The 23,032-nt window shown below is 44.5% G+C and overlaps 1 protein-coding gene across 1 annotated transcript in view; it reads right to left on the bottom strand.

Annotated features, from left to right (window-relative positions):
* Positions 1-3,719: 3,719 nt before the first annotated feature.
* Positions 3,720-23,032, bottom strand: part of LOC311528569 (uncharacterized protein) — a gene marked incomplete at its 5' end in the record, with an annotated part of 99,125 nt that continues 79,812 nt past the window's right edge. The window contains 2 exons of the mRNA XM_084643781.1: positions 3,720-3,776; positions 16,152-16,239. Of these exons, the coding sequence (XP_084499907.1) occupies positions 3,727-3,776; positions 16,152-16,239 (138 nt within the window). The 3' untranslated portion in view covers positions 3,720-3,726. The remainder of the gene's footprint in view (positions 3,777-16,151; positions 16,240-23,032) is intronic.

The raw sequence follows: 23,032 nt of genomic DNA, 5'->3' as shown, positions 1-23,032 counted from the left end.
CGAGTTCCTTTGTTCTTTGGTGTTCATGGGCCCTTTCCTGATCTGGTCAAAACCAGTTTTGTGGGTTGGCTGCAGAGGAGGCAAAAACATCAAGGCAAATAGCTCTGGGCATTGGCCTTTAACAACTCACAAGTGTTTGCTCAGAGGTGGCTTATCTTGAGTCAATCTTTTCTCATCTGCCTATTTTCCCAGACTCCCTTTGAGTTACCTATATAGTCATATAGAAAACACCACCACAATAACCAAGCGGACATACAGTCCTCATCAGTTACCACAGGAGAGCTCCAAATCAATTGCAACAGCCACAAGTGGAAAAATATATGGAATGTGTTTGCTTCTCTACCATGAAAGTGGTTCCTTGTTCTACAGAGATTACAAGTGAGGGTGACTGGCCAGTGGGACAAACTACCAAGGGAAGTGATGGATTCTCCATCTCTAGATGTCTTCACATCAAGACTGGATGCTCTCTGGAGGATGTTTGAGTCTATCACAAGTTACTGGGATCCATACAGTGGTAAATGGGTGAAATTCTGTGGCCCGCGATAGACAGGGGGTCAGACTTGATGATCTAAAGGTCCCTTCTGGTCTCAGAATCTACGGAAAATACTTCTGAACTATCCTGACTCTTCATTCAATCATTCTTTATCATACTTATTCTTTCCCCTCACTGTTTCAGGAGTTGCTAGTATGCCCCAAAAGTCACTTTTTCTAAGGCTGATTGCTAATCACATGCTAAAATCCTTTGGTTATTGCTAATTCTGATTTGTGTAACATGATTGACTATAGCAGACTTGTCACAAGCTCTTCAATATTTGTAGCTGCAATATTTGCCAGCTACATCCCTGATTTTCAGCACCATTAAAGGGTTGGTGATGCTCTCTTGAGCTGTACTAAGGAATTAAGTTCTGTTAGGGAAAAAGGGTTCCCCTCCCGTCTAGGGTTAGGAGGGTAGCCTTCCCTGGACTTCTGTATTAGCCAAACAAAACACAGAGTCTTGGCTCTTTGATAAAGTGAGGCACTTTATTGCTAGCAAATACGACAGCTGAAGGGCTCACCAATTCCTTTTCAGAGGAAAATGGTGAAGCCTCGAACAAAGAACAGGGATGAGCTTTTATAGCTTGGTTCAACATACATTGTGATATCTCTTCCAGTTCGAACCGGTTAACCCAGTCTGTTTGAAGTTCTGGGGTAGGTCCGAGCATGGAGGCTTATCTGTATAAGGAATTCTCTCCCCAAAAGCAGGGAGTGCAGGTTACACACAGTTCACATTCTTTCTATCCATAAACAAAGTAGAAAGGACAGATGAGCATAGAAAAAAGACAGCAGCGTAGCTTTACATGATTATAGGGTCATTTTCTGGGTTTTTTTCCCTATCAGTTCCTTTTTATATCCCACTTATATCATTTTTTTATTCTTCTCCCTCCTTTCCACCAGTGCTTTCAAGAGCATGTTCTTCAGCATCCACGGGCTCAGACGCAGTTACCCTGAGATACGACATGGGCTCCCAATGCTCACTTCACTGGGAGCTATAACTAGACTCAGCACACACACAGAATGCCTCTTTGGTGTCTGAGGGAAATACAATTCCAACTGGATAAAATAATCAGAGATCACTGCCCTCTATTGCCAATCCTCTAAAGTGACAGGACCAGACCCTCAGCTGGTGAAGCAGGGCCCCCATTTACTTCGATAGAGCAACACCAAAACACAGCAGCTGAGGATCTAGCCCACAGACTCAATGTGGCCACCGGCCTTCTGTAATCCCCCTCCTGATTCCCTACTCCTGGGAATTGCTGCTAGAGCCAGATCACCCAATGCCCATGGCTGTTCCCAAACTCAGAGGGATTGCACTCCATTCTCCCAGCTATGGCCCATGGAAAAGAACTATTTTTTGTTTATTTAAAGTTGTACCCTGGAGACATTAGCACATGGCTGCAAGGGAGCTAACATGGTTCTGGCACATGTAGCCCTTCTGTGTGGGATAGTGTGGTGATCCCAGAACTCAGGGCCCAGAGGTGGGGGAATATGCCGTCCCATTAAGCCTAAATCAAAGGCTCCCAGGGCTTCCCTATGGGCTGAAGTGCTGCATGCAGTAGCCACGCTTCCCTCTCATGTCGCTAGCCACAACCACAGCTCTCCTAATTCACCATGGCTTGTGAAGGGATCTATGGGAGGTGGCTTTATGGCTGTCTTCAAATCCTCACTAGGGAAAACGCTCTCTGGGCTGGATCCTGAGCTTCTGGGACTGCTTTGTGCCAGTCTGTTCCTTTCAACGGAGCAGAGAAGAGAATCTCCTCTGCTCTGTGTAGCATGCAGCAGGTTCCGTACAGCACAGCAGAGGATCTAGGTGGCCAAGAAAGCACAGAGGACCAAGAAAACCCAGTGGGCCAGCACCTCAGCTGGCGTAATTTACCTCAGTTCCATTGAAGTGGGCCAGTTCTGTTTTGTTCTTTAAATTACCCATTTCTTTTGTGATGCTTACAACACAAGCAGTTGCAATTGGGGAATTGGCAATCTGGTGCACAGCAGGGGCATGCTGCCAGGGCAGATCAGTGCTAGTTCACTGGGGGCCCTAACCAGGAATATTTCTCCTCCTCCCCCCTCCCAACACTAAACCAGGCAAGTTCTCACAATAAAAAGCAAATAGGGGGCCCCCTTGAGCTGTTCAGGGCCATAAGCACTTGCTTATTCTGCTTATGCCTAGGACCTGCTCTGCTGCCAGGGCAGAGGGGTGGCAATAGGGTGTGTGGGCTAAAGAATGTATCCGCTTGTATAAAGAATGTATATATATATATTTTTTAACAGCAGGAAAATGCATTTGAAAAATGCAGGCACTTTTAGAAATAACTGAACTTCGACCTGTGTCTGCTCTCCCATTCACAGGGGGGGGAAAACCAGACTAGTAAATAACTGGAATCACAGCTGCTGATACAGGCTCTGATTCAGCAAGGCACTGAAGCACAAAAGTTCTTTGGGGCAGGGACTGTCTCTTATTCTGTGTTTGTCCAGAACATGATAAATAACAACAATAATAATAAATGCCTACTGCTTCATGGGCTTAAAGTTATGCACATGATTAAATGCTTTGCTGAATTGGGGCCACAAACTTGGGATATGGAATCCAGAAAACAGAAATTGACCATTCCATTTGCCATAAATCACTGTCTCTGGCAAGGCCGAATTAGTTTACGTGATACATCATCCCCCGACTCAAACAACTTCACATTCATTATGGCTGCTATTTTTTAAAGCCTTTATTATTACTATGCAAAGAAAATCTGTCTGAACTGGATCCTGTGCAGCACCAGCTAGTAAACAAGACTGTTGCAACAAGGGAACAAAACATGGTTTCCTTTCAGCTATTCCCAGAGCAATCTGCTTTTGTCCTTGTTATATAAGGCAAATGTTGTAGTACCCCATGTGAGGGCATTGCAAGGAGTAGATCAGAGGAATTAGAACAAAGAAAACCTTTTACTCCTGAAGAATGGAAATGTTCCCGATTTCTTAGACCTCCATACCAATGCGTGCTCTTGGCAAGGCAGGGACTGGGAAGCAAGCAAGGAGGAGTTGTAGTATTGTTTGCCTGCCTGAAAGGCATACTGGTCTCCTTCACGACTTGCTACTTTTGCACCCACGTCTCTCTGTGTTTCTTTGTTTTGCTTCCCTTCATCTTCCTGGCCTGGCTGGAGTTTGGAACTCTGGAGCTCCCCCATCCTTCCCTTGTAGCTACCCGTTTGAAAGCATTGCACGCTGCAGCATGACAAGGGGAAGGTGACCTGAAAGGCAAACACATATGTGGCTTCAGTACAAAAGGTTCTCTCTGACACTAGACGATCGTACCAAACTATTCAAACACAATTCAGGATTAGCAGTGAACCAGCGCATATGCCGGTCGACTCAGGCACTGAGCCATTCACACCGGAGTCATCTGCTATGATAAACACAAGGCAGACACCTGCAGATACAGGGGTCTCATTGGAAAATGGGAGGTGTTGCGTTTTTCCATGTTGGCATTGTGTTGCATTGCACTGATTGCATTGTGTCAGGGTGGCACAGTAACCCTACATCGAGGGGATGTCCCTTTTTGCCAGATACAGGAAGGGAAACGTGCTGTTTTCCAAACAGCTGCTGAACTGTATTGTCAGGCAATATTTGGGGGTGCAGGAGGAATAGCTCAGTGGTTTGAGCATTCGCCTGCTAAACCCAGGGTTGTAAACTCAATCCCTGAGGGGGCCATTTAGGGATCCAGGGCAAAAACTGGGGATTGGTCCTGCTTTGAGCAGGCAGTTGGACTAGACGATCTCCTGAGGTCCCCTCCAACCCTGACATTCTATAGGTAACTCATTTGCATGGTGAAGGCACCAGTTAAGTTCCTTAGCAAATTAATTTTCACCGCTGTGACTAAAAGGAACCAGCCTGGCAGCCTTTTCATAGCAGAGCAGTCCTTGTTTCTTGTCTTCTTCAGTTCCTTCTGGCTTTTGATCAGCCATGTTAAAGGCGAACTGCAGAGCAGCAAATGTAAGATGTTTGTGCCCTTCACTCCTCCTTTGTTATGGGTGAAGGACGCTTCCAAATATATCATTTTGTTTGATATGATTTTTTCCTGCTTGCTTTTTGTATCCCACAAATATCAAGCCCCGACTTCCCTCTTTTTTCTTAAGTAACCTTTGTAAGGCTTTGGACCACGACATCACAGCCCGAGTTTGACAAGGCAGGCAAAAGCAATGGCTGCCCTTACTGTTGACCATACCCAACATATCGTGGGTTTTTTTAAAGCTGTGGTGATGGGACTTAACAGCTGTTTAACATGGTTAAAAACTACCTGTTTTCCGAGTTTAAAAAAAGGCCTTAATGGTGTGTGAGAGACAGTATGTGGTAACAGTCTGTCAAATGAAATCAAAAGTCATAGGCCTCTAATACAAATATATGAACTTTTTTGTGTAGCTCCTAGCACAATGGGGCATCTAGTTGCTACCAAAGTACAGATAATAGCAATAATAAGCAGTTGTATTTTTTATTTTCCAGATTGTGTGAATTATGGATGAGCGTGCCCTGGTCTGGTAAACAAGCACACGGTACACAGTATGCTGATCCAGTTCTACGAAGAGCGTGGGGCCAGATTTTCAGCTGGTGCAGTTCCACTGGCTTCAGTGTAGCCACGTTGATTTACAGCAGCTGAAGAAATGGAGGTGCCAAGAGGATGTGACGGGCTGCCATGTCACAACTCAGTGCCTCTGCTTTGTACCACACACCTCTGTGATTCACTGTCACCATGTGGTGATGTTACAACTGCCCTGAAGATATCTTAGGGCTCTGTGGCATGCTGCATGCCAAACTTGGAGAACATGTTGAAAACTTGACAAAGCCGTGGCTGGGATGATTTAGTTGGGGATTGGTCCTGCTTTGAGCAGGGGGTTGGACTAGATGACCTCCTGAGGTCCCTTCCAACCCTGATATTCTATGGTTCTATGAAAACTGGATTGTCCTGGGAAAACTGGAATGGGCAGACACGCTAAAACCAGGGGGTTGCCTACACTGAAAAGTTATACTAGTATAAATGAAATGTGTATAGTTACATTGGTATAACTCCCAGGTGGACACCCTTATTGTGAGGGTTTTTTTTACAATTTAGCTTACATTGCTTTGGAAGGAGTCTAAGTTAAGTTAAAACAGGGGGGAAAAACTTATTTCAAAATAAGTATACATACAGGGAGTTATACACTATAACTGGTAAAATTTTCCCATGTAGACAAACCCTAACCCAGTCTCTCATGAGGCATGTCTTGAATGGTGAACATTTAGCAAGAACTCACTGTGTTACATATATAAAACTACATCATCTATTGAAGCAAAGAGAAGTTAATTTCCCCTAGCCTCTCATCAGTTCAACTCTCCTCTCTCCCATCTCCCAGGATATGCTTTTGAGAGTCAAGAGCAGGTTTGGCCATACCTATGGTATGACAAGCCATGGTAAGCGAGACAAAAATGAGTTGGCAATGCAACCTAATGCATGAGATGCAGCACTTTCCCCTTAGTCAATATTTTCACGTGCAACCTGAATTTTGTGCAGATTTTCATCAGTATTCAAGAGGAGTGTGACAGAGACCTCTGAGCTGCCCAAGGATTTAAGGCAAGGTATTAAGCTAATAGAACAGAAGTGACAATGCAAATAAGCGTGGATTAGTGCACGCAGTCATGTCTCCCTCTAGTGACTATCCATGGTGACTAGAACAGCCTGCTACTTCTTCCACCTCAAAGAATTACTTGCTTAGTTCCAAGTGGCAGGAGCTTTGCTTTTGAGACTGAAGGTCCTGAATTTGATCCTGGTTGTTAACTGTGGTGTCTCCATTAGAGCTGGGTGGAGAATGGTAATTCTGCTTCATGGAAGATTTCAAGATTTCAAAATCTGGATTCCAAATGAAAACCAAAAATTTTGAAACAGCTGCCTGGAGCCTTGATAACTACCCAGTGGAGAGCTGGGCAGCTCAGAAAGCCAGAGCCCTCAACGCTCCGGGCTGCAGAGGAGCGAGGAATCTGGGAGCCACAGGTCTGGGGCAGTCCATCTGGCAGGCTGCGGAGTAGCCAGGGACCCTGGGCTACTGAGGAACCCTAAGCCTGGGAGACAGGGCTTCCAGGCTCCTGGCTCCCCATCAGCCCCCCAGGCAGGCTGACAAGCATTTGGGCATGGGGTGGCAGGAAACCAGGCAGCTTTCCAATGGAGCCGGGCATGGTTTTCCGTGGCGTTTCATCAAAATCAGCATGGTCCCATGAAACACTGAAATTTCAACAAACCAGCAAATTCCAAGGAAAAGCGTTTCCCCAGTTTTTCCCCTCCAGCAGCTCTCATCTGCATGTCTACAGCCACTGTTCATGGTATGTTGTTAATACATGAGGGACTGTGCTGATACCAGGCACTGCAACAGCTTTAGGCCCAAGGGCCACCAGCATCACCCCCATAGCCGCTGGCGCTCCCTCAGAACTCAGGCAGCTGCAGTTTCGGTACATAGCAAGGCGGATATCCAGGGTCCACCTCCACTCCACCTCCACTGATACAGCTGCACGGCAGAGCAGTCTCCTGCCATTATCAGACCGTCCCTGCCTTTGGACTCTGGACTGCCAGTAGGTGCTGCTAGTGGTTGGTGACCCTTCAGTCCCAAGTACAATCCTTCCACTTCCTCGCCCCAGTCTATTCAGAACAAGGCATTACTCTTAACGGTGAAGTGTTGGACTGTAAACTGGTAGCTGGAGCCCTCCTCAGGTCCCTTAGAAGAGAAAATTCCTGTCTAAGCTTTTAGTTCTTGGGGAGTTGTGTCAAGTTTGACAGTAGTATTACCTGATCCATTGTTGAATTTCTCTTGATCCCTTGACTGAATGAGGAACTAACACTGCTTTTGAGTGAATACTGGAGAGATGAATAAGGCAGCTGTGTGCGCAGCTGTCCGGCCATTGTATGTACTGTACTGGGCAGGGAAGAGAAATAAGGTATGGACTTTCTTTCTCTCCAGTTTTATCTGCTCTTTGCAGCGTTGCCAGATTACACAGAACGAAGGAACAACGGCCAATGAAATGTTTGCTCTGCCTTTCATTTGTTTATGGAGGAGAATAAAACATGTTCCTTTTGATTGGAAGTATTTATACGTGCAGGGAAAAAAGCACCACAGTGATACAGGAACATGGATGCAGTGACTCTCTCTTACTAGCCCAGGGCATACTTAGCATGGCCCCAGCCAGCATGAGAAGCCTCAAGGGCAGCATGAGAGCTGCAGGCTACCTCCTATGGGCCTGCACCTGTGCCGTGGAAGTCAACAGGGGTTTTGCCATTGCTTTCAATGGGCTCAGGCTTGGGCCTCAGAAAAGAAACAAATTTGACACCTGTAATGGTGCAGTGAAGGGTCAGATCCATCACTGGTGTTTATTAGCATAGCTCCAATTAAAGTCAATGGCGCTCTACTGAATCATACAAGTGGACGATCTGGTCCACTGCACATAGGAAACATACTGCCCTTCGCCCGGTTCAGCCAGCTTTAATGTACCAGTCCAGATCTACTTGTATTCCATTTGTGTCACTGGCTTTCTATTTAGATGGTTACCCTGACTCTGTCCCTTGACAGCAAAGAAGGGGATAAACCCCACCCGTTAGGAAGAAACCACTCTCTCCTCCCCACATGCAACTAGATTATCTAGGGCTTACTGCTGAGTTACTGTAGCATGTCCTTGTGTCTGGATCTCCTCTTATCCCTTTCCTCACAGCCCACTCAGTCTCCAGCTGCCTTAAGCCCAACAGTGCTTCTGTACCGATGCTCGCAGAAGAGCAGTCGAGCACTCCAGGCAGTGTGACTAGGAAAAATAATTCCCCCTCTCTGGGATTTGGGAGATCTGGGCAAGTCACTTGGTCTGTCTGTGCCTCAGTTCCCCATCTGTACAATGGGGATAATGTTACTTCATAGGAGAGTTGTGAGAACAAAAACCATTAAAGATTGCGAGATGCCCAGACAATAGGGTAATGGGGCCGTAGAAGTACCTTAGACAGAAGTATGGCTTTGTCCCATAAATCATGGCTAGGGAGATAAGCTACAAAGAATAGAGGTTTTTGCTTATTCTAATTTTGTACTTTTCTAAGGACCAAAGTCTGACTCACTGTTCACAGTGAGTAGTAGTTTAGTTCACAAGCAGTCCCACTGAAATCAAAGAGGGTTGAGATAGTTAAGGCGCTGCATGTGACTGAGGAGGCCTGGGGTCAATTCCTGGCTCAAAGACATCCCGTGTGACCTTGTGCAGATAACACACTTGGTCTTGTTCCCTTGGTTGCCCACCTACAACAGAGGAGAACACTTCCTTTCGCTACATGGTGTTATGAGACTAAACGCATGCATGGCTGTGAACTGCTCAAATGCTACGGTGCAGGGGGCTGGACATGTAGACAGGTATTCAGAAAGGGAAACTGGCTTTGAATGATAAGCAGCTATAAATAAAGGAGGGAAATCCTGATCTTATTGAAGTCAATTGGGGTTTTGCCATGGACTTCAATGAAGCCAAGATTTCACTCACAGAATGCGAATCTCCTGTCCACTTCTCCACAGAAGCTGTATTTTAGAACCAAGGAAACTGGAGGTTATAATAGGGATATTTTACAACTAGGTGGGATTACAAGGCAAGTCTGTGTGCTGGAAGCCTGAGCACAGCAAAGTGAAACAGCGGCAGCAAGCAGCGTGCCTTACATTCAAGGCGTAATGTATTTTTAATTATATCTTTTGAGTGCCCTTGATGGAGATTTTCCACTCCATCACCACCTCCTTTGTCAGTTTTAATGGATTGCATTGATTATGTGATTTGTAAATTTTGTTACCGGTCGGAACAGGATGGTGAAATATAATCTTCTAATTGATTACATTTTGAAATTTATTAGAGTCCATGCGTTGTTCTGGATCTCAAATATTCAAGAGGGTCTTACATCAGATGGTCAGAATAAATTTAACATAAGGCTCATGAATAGTGTCGTGGCTAAAACAACAAACTCCAATTTCAGCAGGGCCCTTTATAACAAGCACAACTTTGATGGGAGTTGTCTCAGATCAATGCAGTTGAGCAGCTTTGCTCTACAGTGGAAAAACAATGGACTGTCATTCTTCCCTTGGCGATAAGTATTCCATACCTGTGATAATAACATGCCCTGTATTAATGGGAATGGATGAATATTTTAAGAAGCACACATCGGATAGTTTTGACTCCACCTTTGAAATAGTTATCTAGTCAGCCATGTCCTTTGCATGGAGGACAGGTCCATCAATGGCTCTCAGCCAAGATGGTCAGGGATGCAATCCCATGCTGTCAGTGTTCCTAGCCTCCGATTACCAGAAGCTGGGAGTGGACAACAGGGGATGGATCACTCAATGACTGACTGTTTTGTTCATTTCCCCCAGTGAAGCACCTGGCATTGGCCACTGTTGGAAGACAGGACACTGGGCTAGATGGGCCATTGGTCTGACATAGCACAGCCATTCTTATGTTTGCATTCTAAGGGCCATGTGCACCATGGAACGTCGCTGCTGGTCACAAGAGACTAGAGAAACAGGCTAAGAAGTTGCAGGCATTGTGTTGTGTAACAATAGTTCAGTTCTCAGCTCTCTTACAAACGGCCTGCGTGCCCATGGGCAAGTCACTTTGCCTTCCATGCCTCCATTTTCTAACTGTGTAATAGAGACTGGATTCCCACTCTGCTAGGAGCAGTACATAGTAAGCAACAGTCCTGCCTGAAGAGCTTACAATTGAAATAGGCAAGATGGACAAAGAATAGGAAGAGAAAGAAGCAGAGAGAGGGCAAGTCACTTGCCCAAGGTCACCGAGTGGATCAGTAGCATAGCCAGCTCTCCTGAGCCCCACTCAGTGCTATCCACTAGACCAAGCTGCTCTCAGAATACTTGCCTACCTTGCAAGTGTGTTGCAAGGATAAACTCAGTAACACTGGCAAGGCAGTCAGATACTACGGTGAGAAGGGGCATATAAGTTCCTGGACAGATAGACAAATAGTCAGTTCCGAAAGGCAGAAGTGCAATCTATCTGCACCTCACCTGGACAAGAACAGAAAGGTGGGAGGAGTCATTGGAAAGGAGGGAGGAGTCATCCCCAGCGGCACTTATGCTTGATGATACCCATAAACCAGAAGAAAACCTGACGCCAGAAAACCATCCCGAGTTATGGCTGCCTTATGCTCCAAATTCTGCCTAAAGAACAGATCAGAGGATTGGGGGGAAGAATTTTATTTTCATGCTGCTAAGAGGGTATTCCAGCATAATGGGGAAGAAAATATGTAAAATTCTATTTTTAGAAAAGACTTAACATAACTTCCCATTGTGCTTAACGTCCCTGTTGTCAAAGACCTTATCTGAATCTGAATAGCACCAAGATTTCTCTCAGTTTTTGTTTTTAAAAAGCTAAATTAAAATGTAGGGTTTTCACGCCTGCTGTACTGATGGAAAATGCCACAGTTATGCAAACACCTGTGAAGAGCACTGGAACTCAGATGTCACCTCCAAGGAGGATTGGGACTTTGGGACAACTGAAACAAAAACACCCATCATCCTACAAAATACACCACAGATTATACATGATACCCAAAATGAGATAGCTGTGTGCCCGCAGAGACAGGATACTGTGTTTTAACAACGCAAGAAAAACCCCTATAATGAAATTGTATATGCCTTCAGGGGAAGCTACTTCCTAATCACAGGTCATTAATAGAATCATAGAATATCAGGGTTGGAAGGGACCTCAGGAGGTCATCTAGTCCAACCCCCTGCTCAAAGCAGGACCAATCCCCAATTTTTGCCCCAGATCCCTAAATGGCCCCCTCAAGGATTGAACTCACAAGCCTGGGTTTAGCAGGCCAATGATCAAACCACTGAGCTATCCCTCCCCCCACAATAGGTGGCTTATAGCCTAAAGCATGAAGGTTTATAGTCCTTTATACATTTTCATGCTATGTACTGTGACAGCAGATATACTCATTTATAAAAATGTTTCATCCTTTTTTTTGAATTCTACCGTAACCTGTGGCTCACCTATATCTTGTGGTAGTGAGTTCCACATTCTAACAGAGCATTAAGAAAGTACTTTCCTTTTTTATCAATGCAACTTTCGTCTGGGGAGCATGCAGTCATCTCTACAGTGATATCTTGTGTGGTTGGAAGTGTTCATTAAAGCTACCAGTGCCTGACCTTAATGCTAAGTCTTAGGCTATGTCTACACTATACACGCTGCCGAAAGTGGTGTAGCATACATGTAGCTACCCACTGCAGTGCAAAGCACACCACCTCCACACTGTGGCGTGTAGCTACATGTGTGAGTGAAAGACTCTGGCAGAGGGGAGGCAGTGCAGAGCTGCCAAAGTCTGTCCTGATGTCTTCCGCCCTGGCAAAGTCTTCCCCACTGACAGTCTTTTCCAGGGAAAGACTCCTGCAGTGGGCAGACAGCAGGACACTACTCTGCTAAAAATTCAAGTGGTAGACGGGGCAGTGTGGCCTGGGTGCTTCGAGTATCTAAGATCCTCGTGAGACAACTCCCTTGTACTCACCCACATCAGAGCCAGATTTTCTAAAGAGCAGCCCCACACTGACATGGCTATAGCCAAATATTCTAAATAACTCCACACCCAATGTGCGTCCAATGCTCTGCACTCCGTTGAAGATCTGACCATTAGAATGCAATGAAAGTTCAACCCCAGACAAAAGCATTCATGGCACCTAAGATCAGCTCAGGTGCCCACATGAACTGTACCTTGGTTGAAATGGGGAAGGGGCTGACAGTAAGGCATTTTCAGTGAGTGCATCATGCCTTTATTATTGTTATTTATCTTACAGTCACGCTCAGAGTCTCCAACCAAGACTGAGGCCCCATTGTGCTGGGTGCTGTACAGACATGAAGTAGGAGATGGCTCTCTGCCCTGAGAAGCTTCCAGTCTAATACCCAAGTCAGACAAAGGATTGGAGGGGAAAACAGAGGCAGGGAGGGGTGAAGTGACTTGCCCAAGGTGACCCAGCAGGTCAGTGGCAGAGCTGGGAACAGAACCCCACATCTCAGTGCTCCATGCCCTAGCCCACACTGTCTCTCATTGCTTTGCAACCTATCCCACTCATGCAGCTATGAAAGAGCTCTAGTTGGTGGCCCTTAGGGGCACCCTCGAGGATTCTCTTTTATCACAGACTATGGAGGAGGCTGGAGGTTAGAGAGGGGAGCATGTTACCAGTCCTGTTGAGCTGCATGGGCAGGGAGGAGGTCAATACTGATCTTGATCTAGTTTGAAATCACCAGGATGTATGTTTTGTAGAGGACGGTTTGTACATTTGCCAAGAGGCTGGGACAGGATCATTTAATCAAGTAACATAAAATAGGAAAAGGTGAAATCGGCACTGAATCCAGGCACAATTTGGGGTTCATCATGCCCTAATTCTGAGGGGTTTTAGACTTTTTTTTTCCTCACCTTCTTCCGGGTGTTGATAGCCTTTCAAACACATTGGTGCGGGAGGCTGTTCTTGGGGCTGTCATCCGCACAGGTTTTGGGGCGGCTGCGGGAAATATAAGAGTAAAGCCTTTTCCTTATCTGCCTCTTTTAAAGACTAGGATGGGAGTGTGGTAGGAAAAAGACATGGGCCCTTGAGGATGGTGCCATTCAAATTCAGCTGGAGGCTTTGCTTCCATAGCTGGGAAGTGCATTTTTAATGACCAATGGTGTACATAACATTATACCAAATGAGCATTCATGCAGTGCCTCAGCGCAATGCACATTTTCTGCTCAAACGAGCCTCCCAAAGGAGCTGGAAAGAAATCACTCGCCAGTCAAAAGGAAAGACAACTGGTCTCTCTGAGTGAGGGTGAAGGTCTCTCTGCAGCAAGGTATATGGACGCAGACAGCATGACTAGCTAGCAGAGTTAAAGGAAAGCTTTGTTTTCAGTACTGTCAATCCACTCCCTTCCTTTGCTCATCACAGTTGCACACCACTCGGTTCACTAATGTGACAGCAAGTTCATCTACACGTTCAAGAGACTAATTTATAGAGAAAGAGGAGAATCGAAGGAGACATTTTTAAGAGCTGCCTGCAAAAGATGAAAGTCCAGAGGGGACAATGCAGAAAGGAAGCGGCATTTGTATAAGGCAGAATTGCTCAGTACAACCGGCCCAATGTTGCAGTATCTATTTAGTCTTCATTTTCTCTCAACCTATAGCTCTCCCTCTCATTCTGCCATGGCCTCACGTATACTGCAAATCCTGCCATGTTGGAGACTGGGATACCCCACAATTGTTCCCCATTCTAGGTACAATCCAGTCCTTTTTTGCAATGGAGATGGAACATTGCCTGTGCCCCCAAGTCAAGCTTGAATTCACTCATAGCCCAGCCAACTTGGGCACCTCCCATCACTCCCCCCAATACCACAGACACCTTTGCAATATGGACGTGACATTTGCCCTCTATCTGGATGTAGGCTAGAAGGTGCACCATAATGTAAGCACAGAGCTGCTGGCAATTCTATTGTAATGCCTATATTCTGCACAATGGGGACCACATCAATTTATTTTGAAAGAGAACTAGTGGTGATTTCAACCAGGAGGCCAAGCAACAGCAGAGGGGCAGAGTTAAGACTGGCAGGGGGGACTGAACTATTTCCAGATTTTCTGCAGGCAGGTTCTGTTTTGTTTTATTTAAACAACTTTCTGGTTTTCTGTCTTCCGATGGGGTGATTTTTAAACCTTATTCACTTTCTAACATATGGGAGGGACTTGCTGGGAAATATTTGTTTGTTTGGAAATACAGGGAGAATGCAGGAGATGTAGAAGAACACAATAGATAGTTCTAGTCTAACTGGTCTATTGACAGTGCTTTCTGATGGAGAGAAGTTAAAAGCCATGGAGAATGAATTCCCACAGAAACAAATTGTGATACCTTTACCCTACGTCACTGCACAAGTGGCACTAGCCATGGGGCCTGGCATTAGTCAGCATAAGACTATCGCAATCTGGCCCATGTTTTTCTTTAGATTCAGGATTATAATGGTAGTACATTTACCCCATTGTGTTTACCTGATTCATTTCAACCCACTGACCTTTGGGGATCACTCCATATTAGCATAAGAGAAAGAATTTCATTTCCATGTTCATCTGTTCTTAGACTTCTTTTGATTAGAAAATCGCTGACGATGAAATAGGGACATATGGGAGATGAAGGGCAGCTGATTAAACTGGTGTTTCCCCCCTGACCCCTCCTTCCACCGGACATAAACCAGGGTACCAGAAGCAAAAGCCTGTGACATTTACGTTATAAAGAAGGAAAAGATTCTATTGTCCCCATGCACCTATTTACCCAGGCAAAAAAAAGAAATGACTTTTCAACTTAATTAACAATGCAAAACCTGAGGAACGGGAGAGATATGCAAAAATCCAGACAAAAAGATTGCAAGAAAATGAATTTGCTGATAATACAGTACTTGCAAAACAAGCTTCTGATATTCCCCTCTTGACACAGCGTCTGTTGTCTACCAGGGCAATCATATCCAACCGTAATTGTCTAACAATTGTTCCACACTGAGAAAAATAGTTCTGATTACAGACATTAACACGTTTAGGCATTAAGCTTCCTCACCGTAATTACCCTTGAGCTTCGTCTCACAAATGAATTAATATGCTGATTGCTTGGACTAATAGAACCAGAAAAAGGGTGATGAATTGCTTCCAAATCAGATAAAATCAGGCATGACATCATTTAACTAATTTCAAGGTTGGGGGAGGAAGAAGGGGGAGGGGCGATGCTGAAAAGAAATGCATCTCTCCCCCACGGGGACTTCTTCACAGATAGAAACGCCCCCATAGGGGAAGCAACGGAGGTGTCGGGGAAGGAGGGAGTGTGCCCTGTGTGAAAAGAGGATTGCTGTAGGTGGATGGGTGTGTAACTTTTGTATGTGAGCGTGCAGTGCCAGGCTGATGTGCTGTTACAGACAGGTAAAGTCAATGTGCTAGGGGCTATGCACTCCCCCACCCCCCAGTATAACTAAATAGCTATGGTGCTGTGAATGAAATCGCATGGCTTAGCTGTTGAGTGAATCATCCTCTGACTGCTTGGTGGCCACATTCCATCCATCTCTTCTGAGACACACAGGAAGAGACCACACTAATCAGGGCACTACTGCTACATCCGCCAGGGTTCCTCATAAACACGGGTTTTGTACTGCGTGGATTCTCCATAGCAGGTGCTACAGAGGACTATTTTGTAGCTTGGAGGATGGGGAAAGGGGGCCAAGCCCATGGCCGGTGAGTTATGCCCTGTGTACCCCATCTCTTTCCTCGATTGTGACCATACTGATAGGAAAAAAGGGGCATGCTATCCCTATGTAAGGCTGCAGCTCAGTCCTAGCATGGGACGCATGGTCACTGTAGCCTAGATTGGGAGCAGTTATTCCCACGGACTTCACAGGCCTGCCTACCAAGGGCCTGTACTGGTTCTCTAAAACAAGTAATAAAAAACTAACAAAATAGGAGTAAACTGAAAGGCTGTGGCTACAGCATGGGCTGCTGGATTAAGTGGCGTCCCTCTCTCAGTCTCAACCTAAACCTACCACATAGGTCACTGCCCCTCTCACGGCATGGTAGAAGAAGCTTGCTGTACCTGATGTGGATACAGCAGCCACTCGCTTCTTGTAGCCGGGCAGGTAAACATCCATCTTCCATTTCAGAGCCCGCATTACTCGTGCCTCCTACGCAGAGAGGAACCAAGAGCAAAGTTACTTAGAAAGTAAAGTTACTTTTAAAAGGAAATGGGTGGTTGGTTTAATTTTCAAAGCAGTCGGAGTCACATAGGGTTTGTGTGTGCGTGTGCATAAACACCCACATCCAGGTACAGTCCTATTCCCACTGAAATCAATGGCAGCAAAACTGGATAGATGCATGTACACATATATAAATACACATACCGAGATATACCTGCACATATATACAAAAGCTGGGAATCTATGTGCACACAGCATGTGTGTACATACCAGCTTTTTAGAGCTGTGCACTCCCATCTCTGTGGTGTATACGGCACACATACAGAATACATTGCACGTACATGCGCGCAGACAGCTTTTTTAAAAAAAACCCTCAGCTCCTATTTACTCACTGAAACAAGCGACTATAGTTTCAGAGGAGCTCAGCAAGCTCGACTCCGAGTTTGTTTTGAAAATCAGGCTACAATATGGCACAAGAGGAACTACTGAGTGTTGGCCACTTCTGAAAATCGGCTGCTTATCTAAATAAGAGATGACCTCTTCAAACTGTGGCCCCAACTGTGGGTGGTGAACAGCTGAAAATGTAGCCCTATGTTACCAGGGCCCAAGATTTCAGCTTGGGGGAGAAGCCAGCTTCACCAGGCATAGATACATGTAAGAAGAGAGAAAGGATGGTCCAATGATAAAAGCATTAACCTAGGCTATGGGAGAACTGGGTTCAAGTCACAGACATCCTGGGTAACCTTTGGTAAGTCATATAGATTCTAAAGCCAGAAGGGACCACTAGTCTGACCTCTTGCATAACAGGCCATAGACCATTCCTAAAATAATTCCTCTCTGGGCCTCATTTCTCCATCTATGAAAATGGGAGTAACCATACTGCCCTTCCTCACAGAGGGGGTGGTGTTCTGATCAGCACTGGTTAGAAAATGGATTTTCTGTCCCACAAGGAAATTCAAAATTTTGGCTTTTTGCCCCAATGCAAGATGGAAAAAATTGAAAGTTTTAGCAACACAAAATCTCCCCCACCCCCACCCCCAAAAAAGGAAAAAACTCCTGTTGGGTCAGTCAAAACATTTTATTTTGATAAATTGTATGTGTTTGGTTTCTGTTGTGACCCTTTTTTATTTTACCATTTTCTTGGTAAAGTTCTTTCAAATGAAAAGTTCTTTCAAAATGAAAATATATAAAAAAAAAACAACCCTTTTCATTCTGATGGCAAAGCGACATTTTGACATTTTCTAAACCTTCTTCCACTTTTTTAAACAACATTTAGTTGAAATTAATACATCACACACAAAATCAGTTGAATTAAAATGGCATTTTCTGAGGGGAAATTTCTGACCAGCTCCTGACGCATTAAAGATTGTGAAGTGCTCAGATACCATGGTAGTTGGGTCTCATAGGCACCTTAGAATGTGAGATATCAAAGACAAACAAAGGTCACTGCCACTGTAAGAACTTCATGGTTTTGTATAAGTCCGAAAGAGGGATTCACGTTCTACAACATGACATTTGCTAAGCAATCAGGGTGCAGAGTAATGCAATCTTATCACTTTTAGTGTTAAACGCACATGTGTTTAGAAGCCATGTTTTATGCACATATAATCATGTTTCACAATTTATAAGAATCTTTGCCACCAGGATGTGGTCAGATTCTAACTGAACAGTTATCACCCACACCATATTTTTCCCCATTGTGTATTTACTGCACCTAAGAGATCCAGAAGCAAAAGGATCTGGGCTTTCCTTACTTAATAATTGTTTTGGGGTTCAGCTGTGTACCTGTGGGGGGAGCATAACTTAGCATCATCTAAGATACTAGAATAGCTAAAGAAAAACGTACCATGCACTTCTCATTGCACGGTGTCTTAGGCACCTGCATGCTACTTACCAACTTACTCAACATAACATGATTCCCCCCCCTCCCACCATTTCTGCATATTTTTCTCTCTGCTTGCTCAGAGCTACCTTTAATTCTGTGTCTATATTTACATGTTTAGGAAGTGGCCTCTTCTATCATAATGCTATGGGAACAAAAACCACCACCACCAGGAAAATGAAATCAGAGTATAAGAACATAGGCGCTGCCATAACAGATCAGACTATTGGTCCAGCTAGTCGAGTATCCTGTCACCAACTGGGACAGGACCAGATGCCCCAGAGGAAGGTTCAAGAAACCATGCAACAGGCAGCTACAGGAGAAGCTGTCCCCAAGGAAAGCTTCCTAGTCCTAACCCCCCACAATTATCATCATCCCCATTCTTCAGCTGGGAGACCTGAGACAGCAAGGTGAAGTGACTTGGACAAGGTCACATAATGAGTCAGGAGCAGAGCTAGGTTTAGCACACAGGACGCAGACTCCCAATCCTGTGCTCTGCCCTCTAGGCCACAGTGCCTACTTTAACAATAGATTTTTAAAGACGATGCCTTATAGAAGTAGTAATAGCATTTGGTCTGTGAACCTTGACTGTTCACCATTCCTATGTCAAGAGGATGTGGTTTGGCCGATGTTATTTCTGCATCTAGCTATAACCCACTTAATAACCTCATAACCACTCAGCAAAGCTATCCTCTTCCCCACGCTAGCGCAATAAGCTTCAGGATCACCCCTCTTAGTAATTTGAGTGTTCTAGACAAGACTTTACCAGAGGTGAAAGTAGCCACACACAGAGGGGGGAAAAAGAGTCTTGGAGCTGTTTCCACTTTCCCATGGGAGGGCAGTGACCATGGAATGTAAGAGTAAAGTGGGTGGGCATTATCAAGGGCTCTGTTCTGATCCTAGCCACGATATTGTATATAGCCTTTATTAAAAATAGCTTCACCTAGCCAAGAGCCATCAGAATGAGTGCTCTCTAAAGATGCTGCTGTACAAGTAGGAAACAGTACCTGGCTGAGATAGGTGGCTGCTATTTCCTTGTAGCTAGGCAGCAAAGAAGTGAAAATGAACCTGAACAATCAAGCTTGGCTCTAGAGGTAGAGAGAGAAAGAGGATAAAGCTGGTAAAGGTGACTCTAGATTCAGGTTCAGATCCACCCCACCCCACAATACAGAGGCACACAGAGGTTTATCTTCAGGCCCATCTTCAGGGTAAGAAGATGCAATGCACTGGTAAATCAGAAGATGTTATTTTTATCTGCAGTGGCCATGCATTGAGAACCAAAGTAGACACTGCAGGCCAGATCCTCAGCTGGCGTAAACAGGGGATGCTCCACTGAAGCTGAGGATCCATCCCTGCCTCTTTAAAGATCTTATGGTTTGGATTTCTGTTTGCAGGATGTTAATATTCATATATTTGTATGCAGCCAGCCTTTGGAGCACGCAAACGTCCTCTAACTGTAATTTCAGCCTGGTCAAGGTAACAGACCTTTTTCATTAAGTGCCTCCAAATTTCCAATCTATCCATGAATGTGAAAAATCTGTGCTAATTAAGGTCTGTCGTATAGGCCAATAGTGCAGAGAGAAGTTAAGGAGGTTCAGAAGAATTTGTTAAAGACACAATGTCGACATTCATGTGACTGGGATTTTTTTCCCCTCACACTCAGTGACATTTCATCCTGGTCTTTATTAATCGGACAAGTGGTTATTTAAAAAATACCTATGCCTCCTTCTGTCTTAAGTGGTAAGGGGTTTAGTTGTTGGGAAACTAGCCAATTCTCAGGAGGTCTGTGGTGCATAGGAGGAAAGGGTTTCTGGTCACGGAAGTGCACATTATACACACACACACACACACAAAAATAAGTGGCCAAAAAACTTCTACTACATTTTTCTAATTATAGGCATGTTAGTTTTAATTCCAGATCACTTACAAGTAGATGGTAAGAATATTTATTTCAAGGGAGGGGGAAGATAACCATATTTTTAAATTCAAAATAAAGGATACCTTTATGGCAACATTTTAAGGGAAGCAAAATCCTCCTAGAAAAGACATAAGTACCGTTTATAAAATGTGTTCCATTGTTGGTGCTTCTAGCTACCAACTTAGCAGCAAACACATACGTATTCCTCAGTCTTCAGGGTTTTTTCCAGTAACTTGGTATCTGAATGAGTTTGTCATGAAACACTGAGCAAACACTTATCACTCATTTTGAGTGAAACAAGAGCTTCGACAAGGTAACCTTCATTCAGCTTCTTCTCTTCACTCCAAACCCTGTTCATCACACTGAGCACTCGTTCCACTGAGCCATTTGCTTCTGCTAAACACAGAACAAGTTCTAGTTGCCGTTTCAGCAAACGTTTTTAGAGTCCTACAAACATTGTGATTGATGAAATGGAAAACGGAAGTATTTCAGGCATTCCTGGAACACTATAGCAAAAACAAGCCAAACAAAAAGAAAACATAGGCCTGTCCCACTGCAACTGAGATATATGGTCTCTTTAAGGAAGGGGATCCCAAGGAGCCTGTAAAGTTCTTGAAGTCCTGAGGCATCAGAAAATGCCATTGACTTAAATGGACAAGGTTAAGCCCTTCCACCAAGTTCAGCAGCTGAGGAGTAAAGCTCTCTGTGGCTCTGATTTGTGTCCTAGATACATGTCTATTCTGATTACCGAACATCTGGTAGCCCTGATGTACTGTGTAATAATATTCCAACTATGTGTGTGAAACACTTATAAATACTAATTAAAATCTAATCATTTATTAAGACCACATATATCTATCATCTGAGAAGCGATTGGAGCTCATTTTCCTTCACATCCTTTATTAATAAAACACAGTGAAATGCACTGACTTTTTTTTAAAAAAAAAAAAAAGCTTCCTTGGCATTGTGTGGATGGACCCCATCAGTGGAATATAATATAGTTTATTATCACTAACACAGGAATGGACCATAACTCTAAAGAGACAAAGCCTCGAGTAAGCTATGAAGGTCATTTTTGTGCATCTAGAAAACAAATGTAATATGCCAACTGACTGTGTTAGCATCCCATTTTGGGGACAACATGGACTGCTTTCACTTTAATAGCAAAAATGAAGGTTTTTGAGAGGGATCATTACACTGTTAGTCCTACTAGACCTGGACAAAATGAAGGCAAAAATCAGTTCAGTTTATACACACTTGTATTTCGTGCTTCTCTTTTTCAAGCATCTTTAAAGGACACAAGACTCAAACATTCCACACCAACATTATTTTTGATACGTTGCAAAAACAATACACCCTGACCATCACTTTTGCCATTGGAACCTGCTTTTCACTTTTGGAAATGTTGATGCAGCCATCAAATGGAAGAGGGCCTAGATATTGACTTCAGATGCCACTAGCCGCTTTATTTAGTCTCAGTCTGAACATTACCCAGGTGACCATTAGAACTCTCTTGCAATCAATCGGTGGCTTTTGATTCGGGAAATTTAGCCTCCCTTGAAACCAACGTGCTGCGGATTTTGATCCCTACTAAGGGCTCTTAGGACTGATTTTTAAAAAGGCCTCAACCCAGCCTTTGATTTTGAGCTTGTGTGTGTGTGTAATTAACTGTGTTTACACACAAAGGCACAAAAGCTTGTTAGAGGCACCAGGCTGTATAATTGTACTAAGAAAAATGAAGATGTTAGTGATAACTCAGAGCCTTGGGGTAAATTCCTGCTGTTAGTTAAAACTGTGCATCCACAATGACTTTGGGAGCCTTTACTTCTACAGCCAAACAGAACTTTCTGCAAGAAGATAGGCCCAAACCCCAACTACTCTATCACTGGGAGTTTTGAAGAGCAGGTTGGACAAACACCTATCAAGGATCCAAGTTTACTTGGTCCTGCCTCAGCACAGGGGACTGGACTTGATGACTGTTAGTATATAGGTCTGTTTGCTAGCCTGGGATTAAATTTTGGGTTTGACTTTTTGATACTCTTATACTAAAATGCGTAAACAAGGGAGAAAGACATGGTGATGTTGCTTCTGCCTAGTCAGCTGGATTTGTTAGTACAATGGGAACAGATAAGAGCAATTAAAGTGTTACTCGAGAGCACACTTTTAAGATTGCCTCAATCCCTATCTCAAGGCACAGTCAAGCAACCAGTCGGGAGGTGCAAAGGAGCTTGTGGGGGGAGGTATAAAACACTAAAAGACCAAAGAAATGCCCGCCCCTGACCTCAACACAACCTCACTCCTTACCCCTCCCATGGGGTACAAAAGAGGTGGGATGAAGACCCCATACCCAAAATGGAACATGACCCTAAGTTGTAAGGGGTGGGACTCTGTGCATTGCAGGTATATTTGGGCCTGCTAAGGAGGAGGAGGTGGGAATAGGGAAAATGGGGAATGAGAATAGGGAATGGGGAACGGGGACACAGGCAAGGCTCTGTGGCACCACAGCTGGGAAGGGGGACATGGGGTAAATGGTCTGTGGTGTCAGAGCTGGAAACAGAACACTGGGAAACAGATTCTGCCGACATGTAGCGCTATGGATATGTTTGTTTATTGGGGTTAGTTCCCAACATTGCATGGTTTGCACTTCAGACTTCAGGTCTTCTGGTCTTCTGCTTTCTTTCTGTGTGACAAGAACCAGAGAGGGGGGGTGAAGGGAAAGCCCTCTAACAATGACTACTCAAGGTCCCTTCCAGCCCCACATTTCTAAGGCTCGACCCCATCCCAGTTTCTTACACCTCCTATTGTCCTTCTTGATTCCCACCACCTCCTGACTTACGTTTCTGTCCCTGCCTTTCCCTACTCACACACTTGTACAGCAGTAGCATTAATAGATGATGATTCCACATTGGCTGTGATGCAAAGGAGTGATCAAGCGCATTGGGTGCTAGGTAGCATAATAGGTTAGCATAGCAGTACTTCCC

Source organism: Lepidochelys olivacea (genome assembly GCF_965140295.1).
Source record: "Lepidochelys olivacea isolate rLepOli2 genome assembly, chromosome: 11".
Lineage (NCBI taxonomy): Eukaryota > Metazoa > Chordata > Testudines > Cheloniidae > Lepidochelys > Lepidochelys olivacea.
This window is presented reverse-complemented; position numbering and strand designations above follow the sequence as displayed.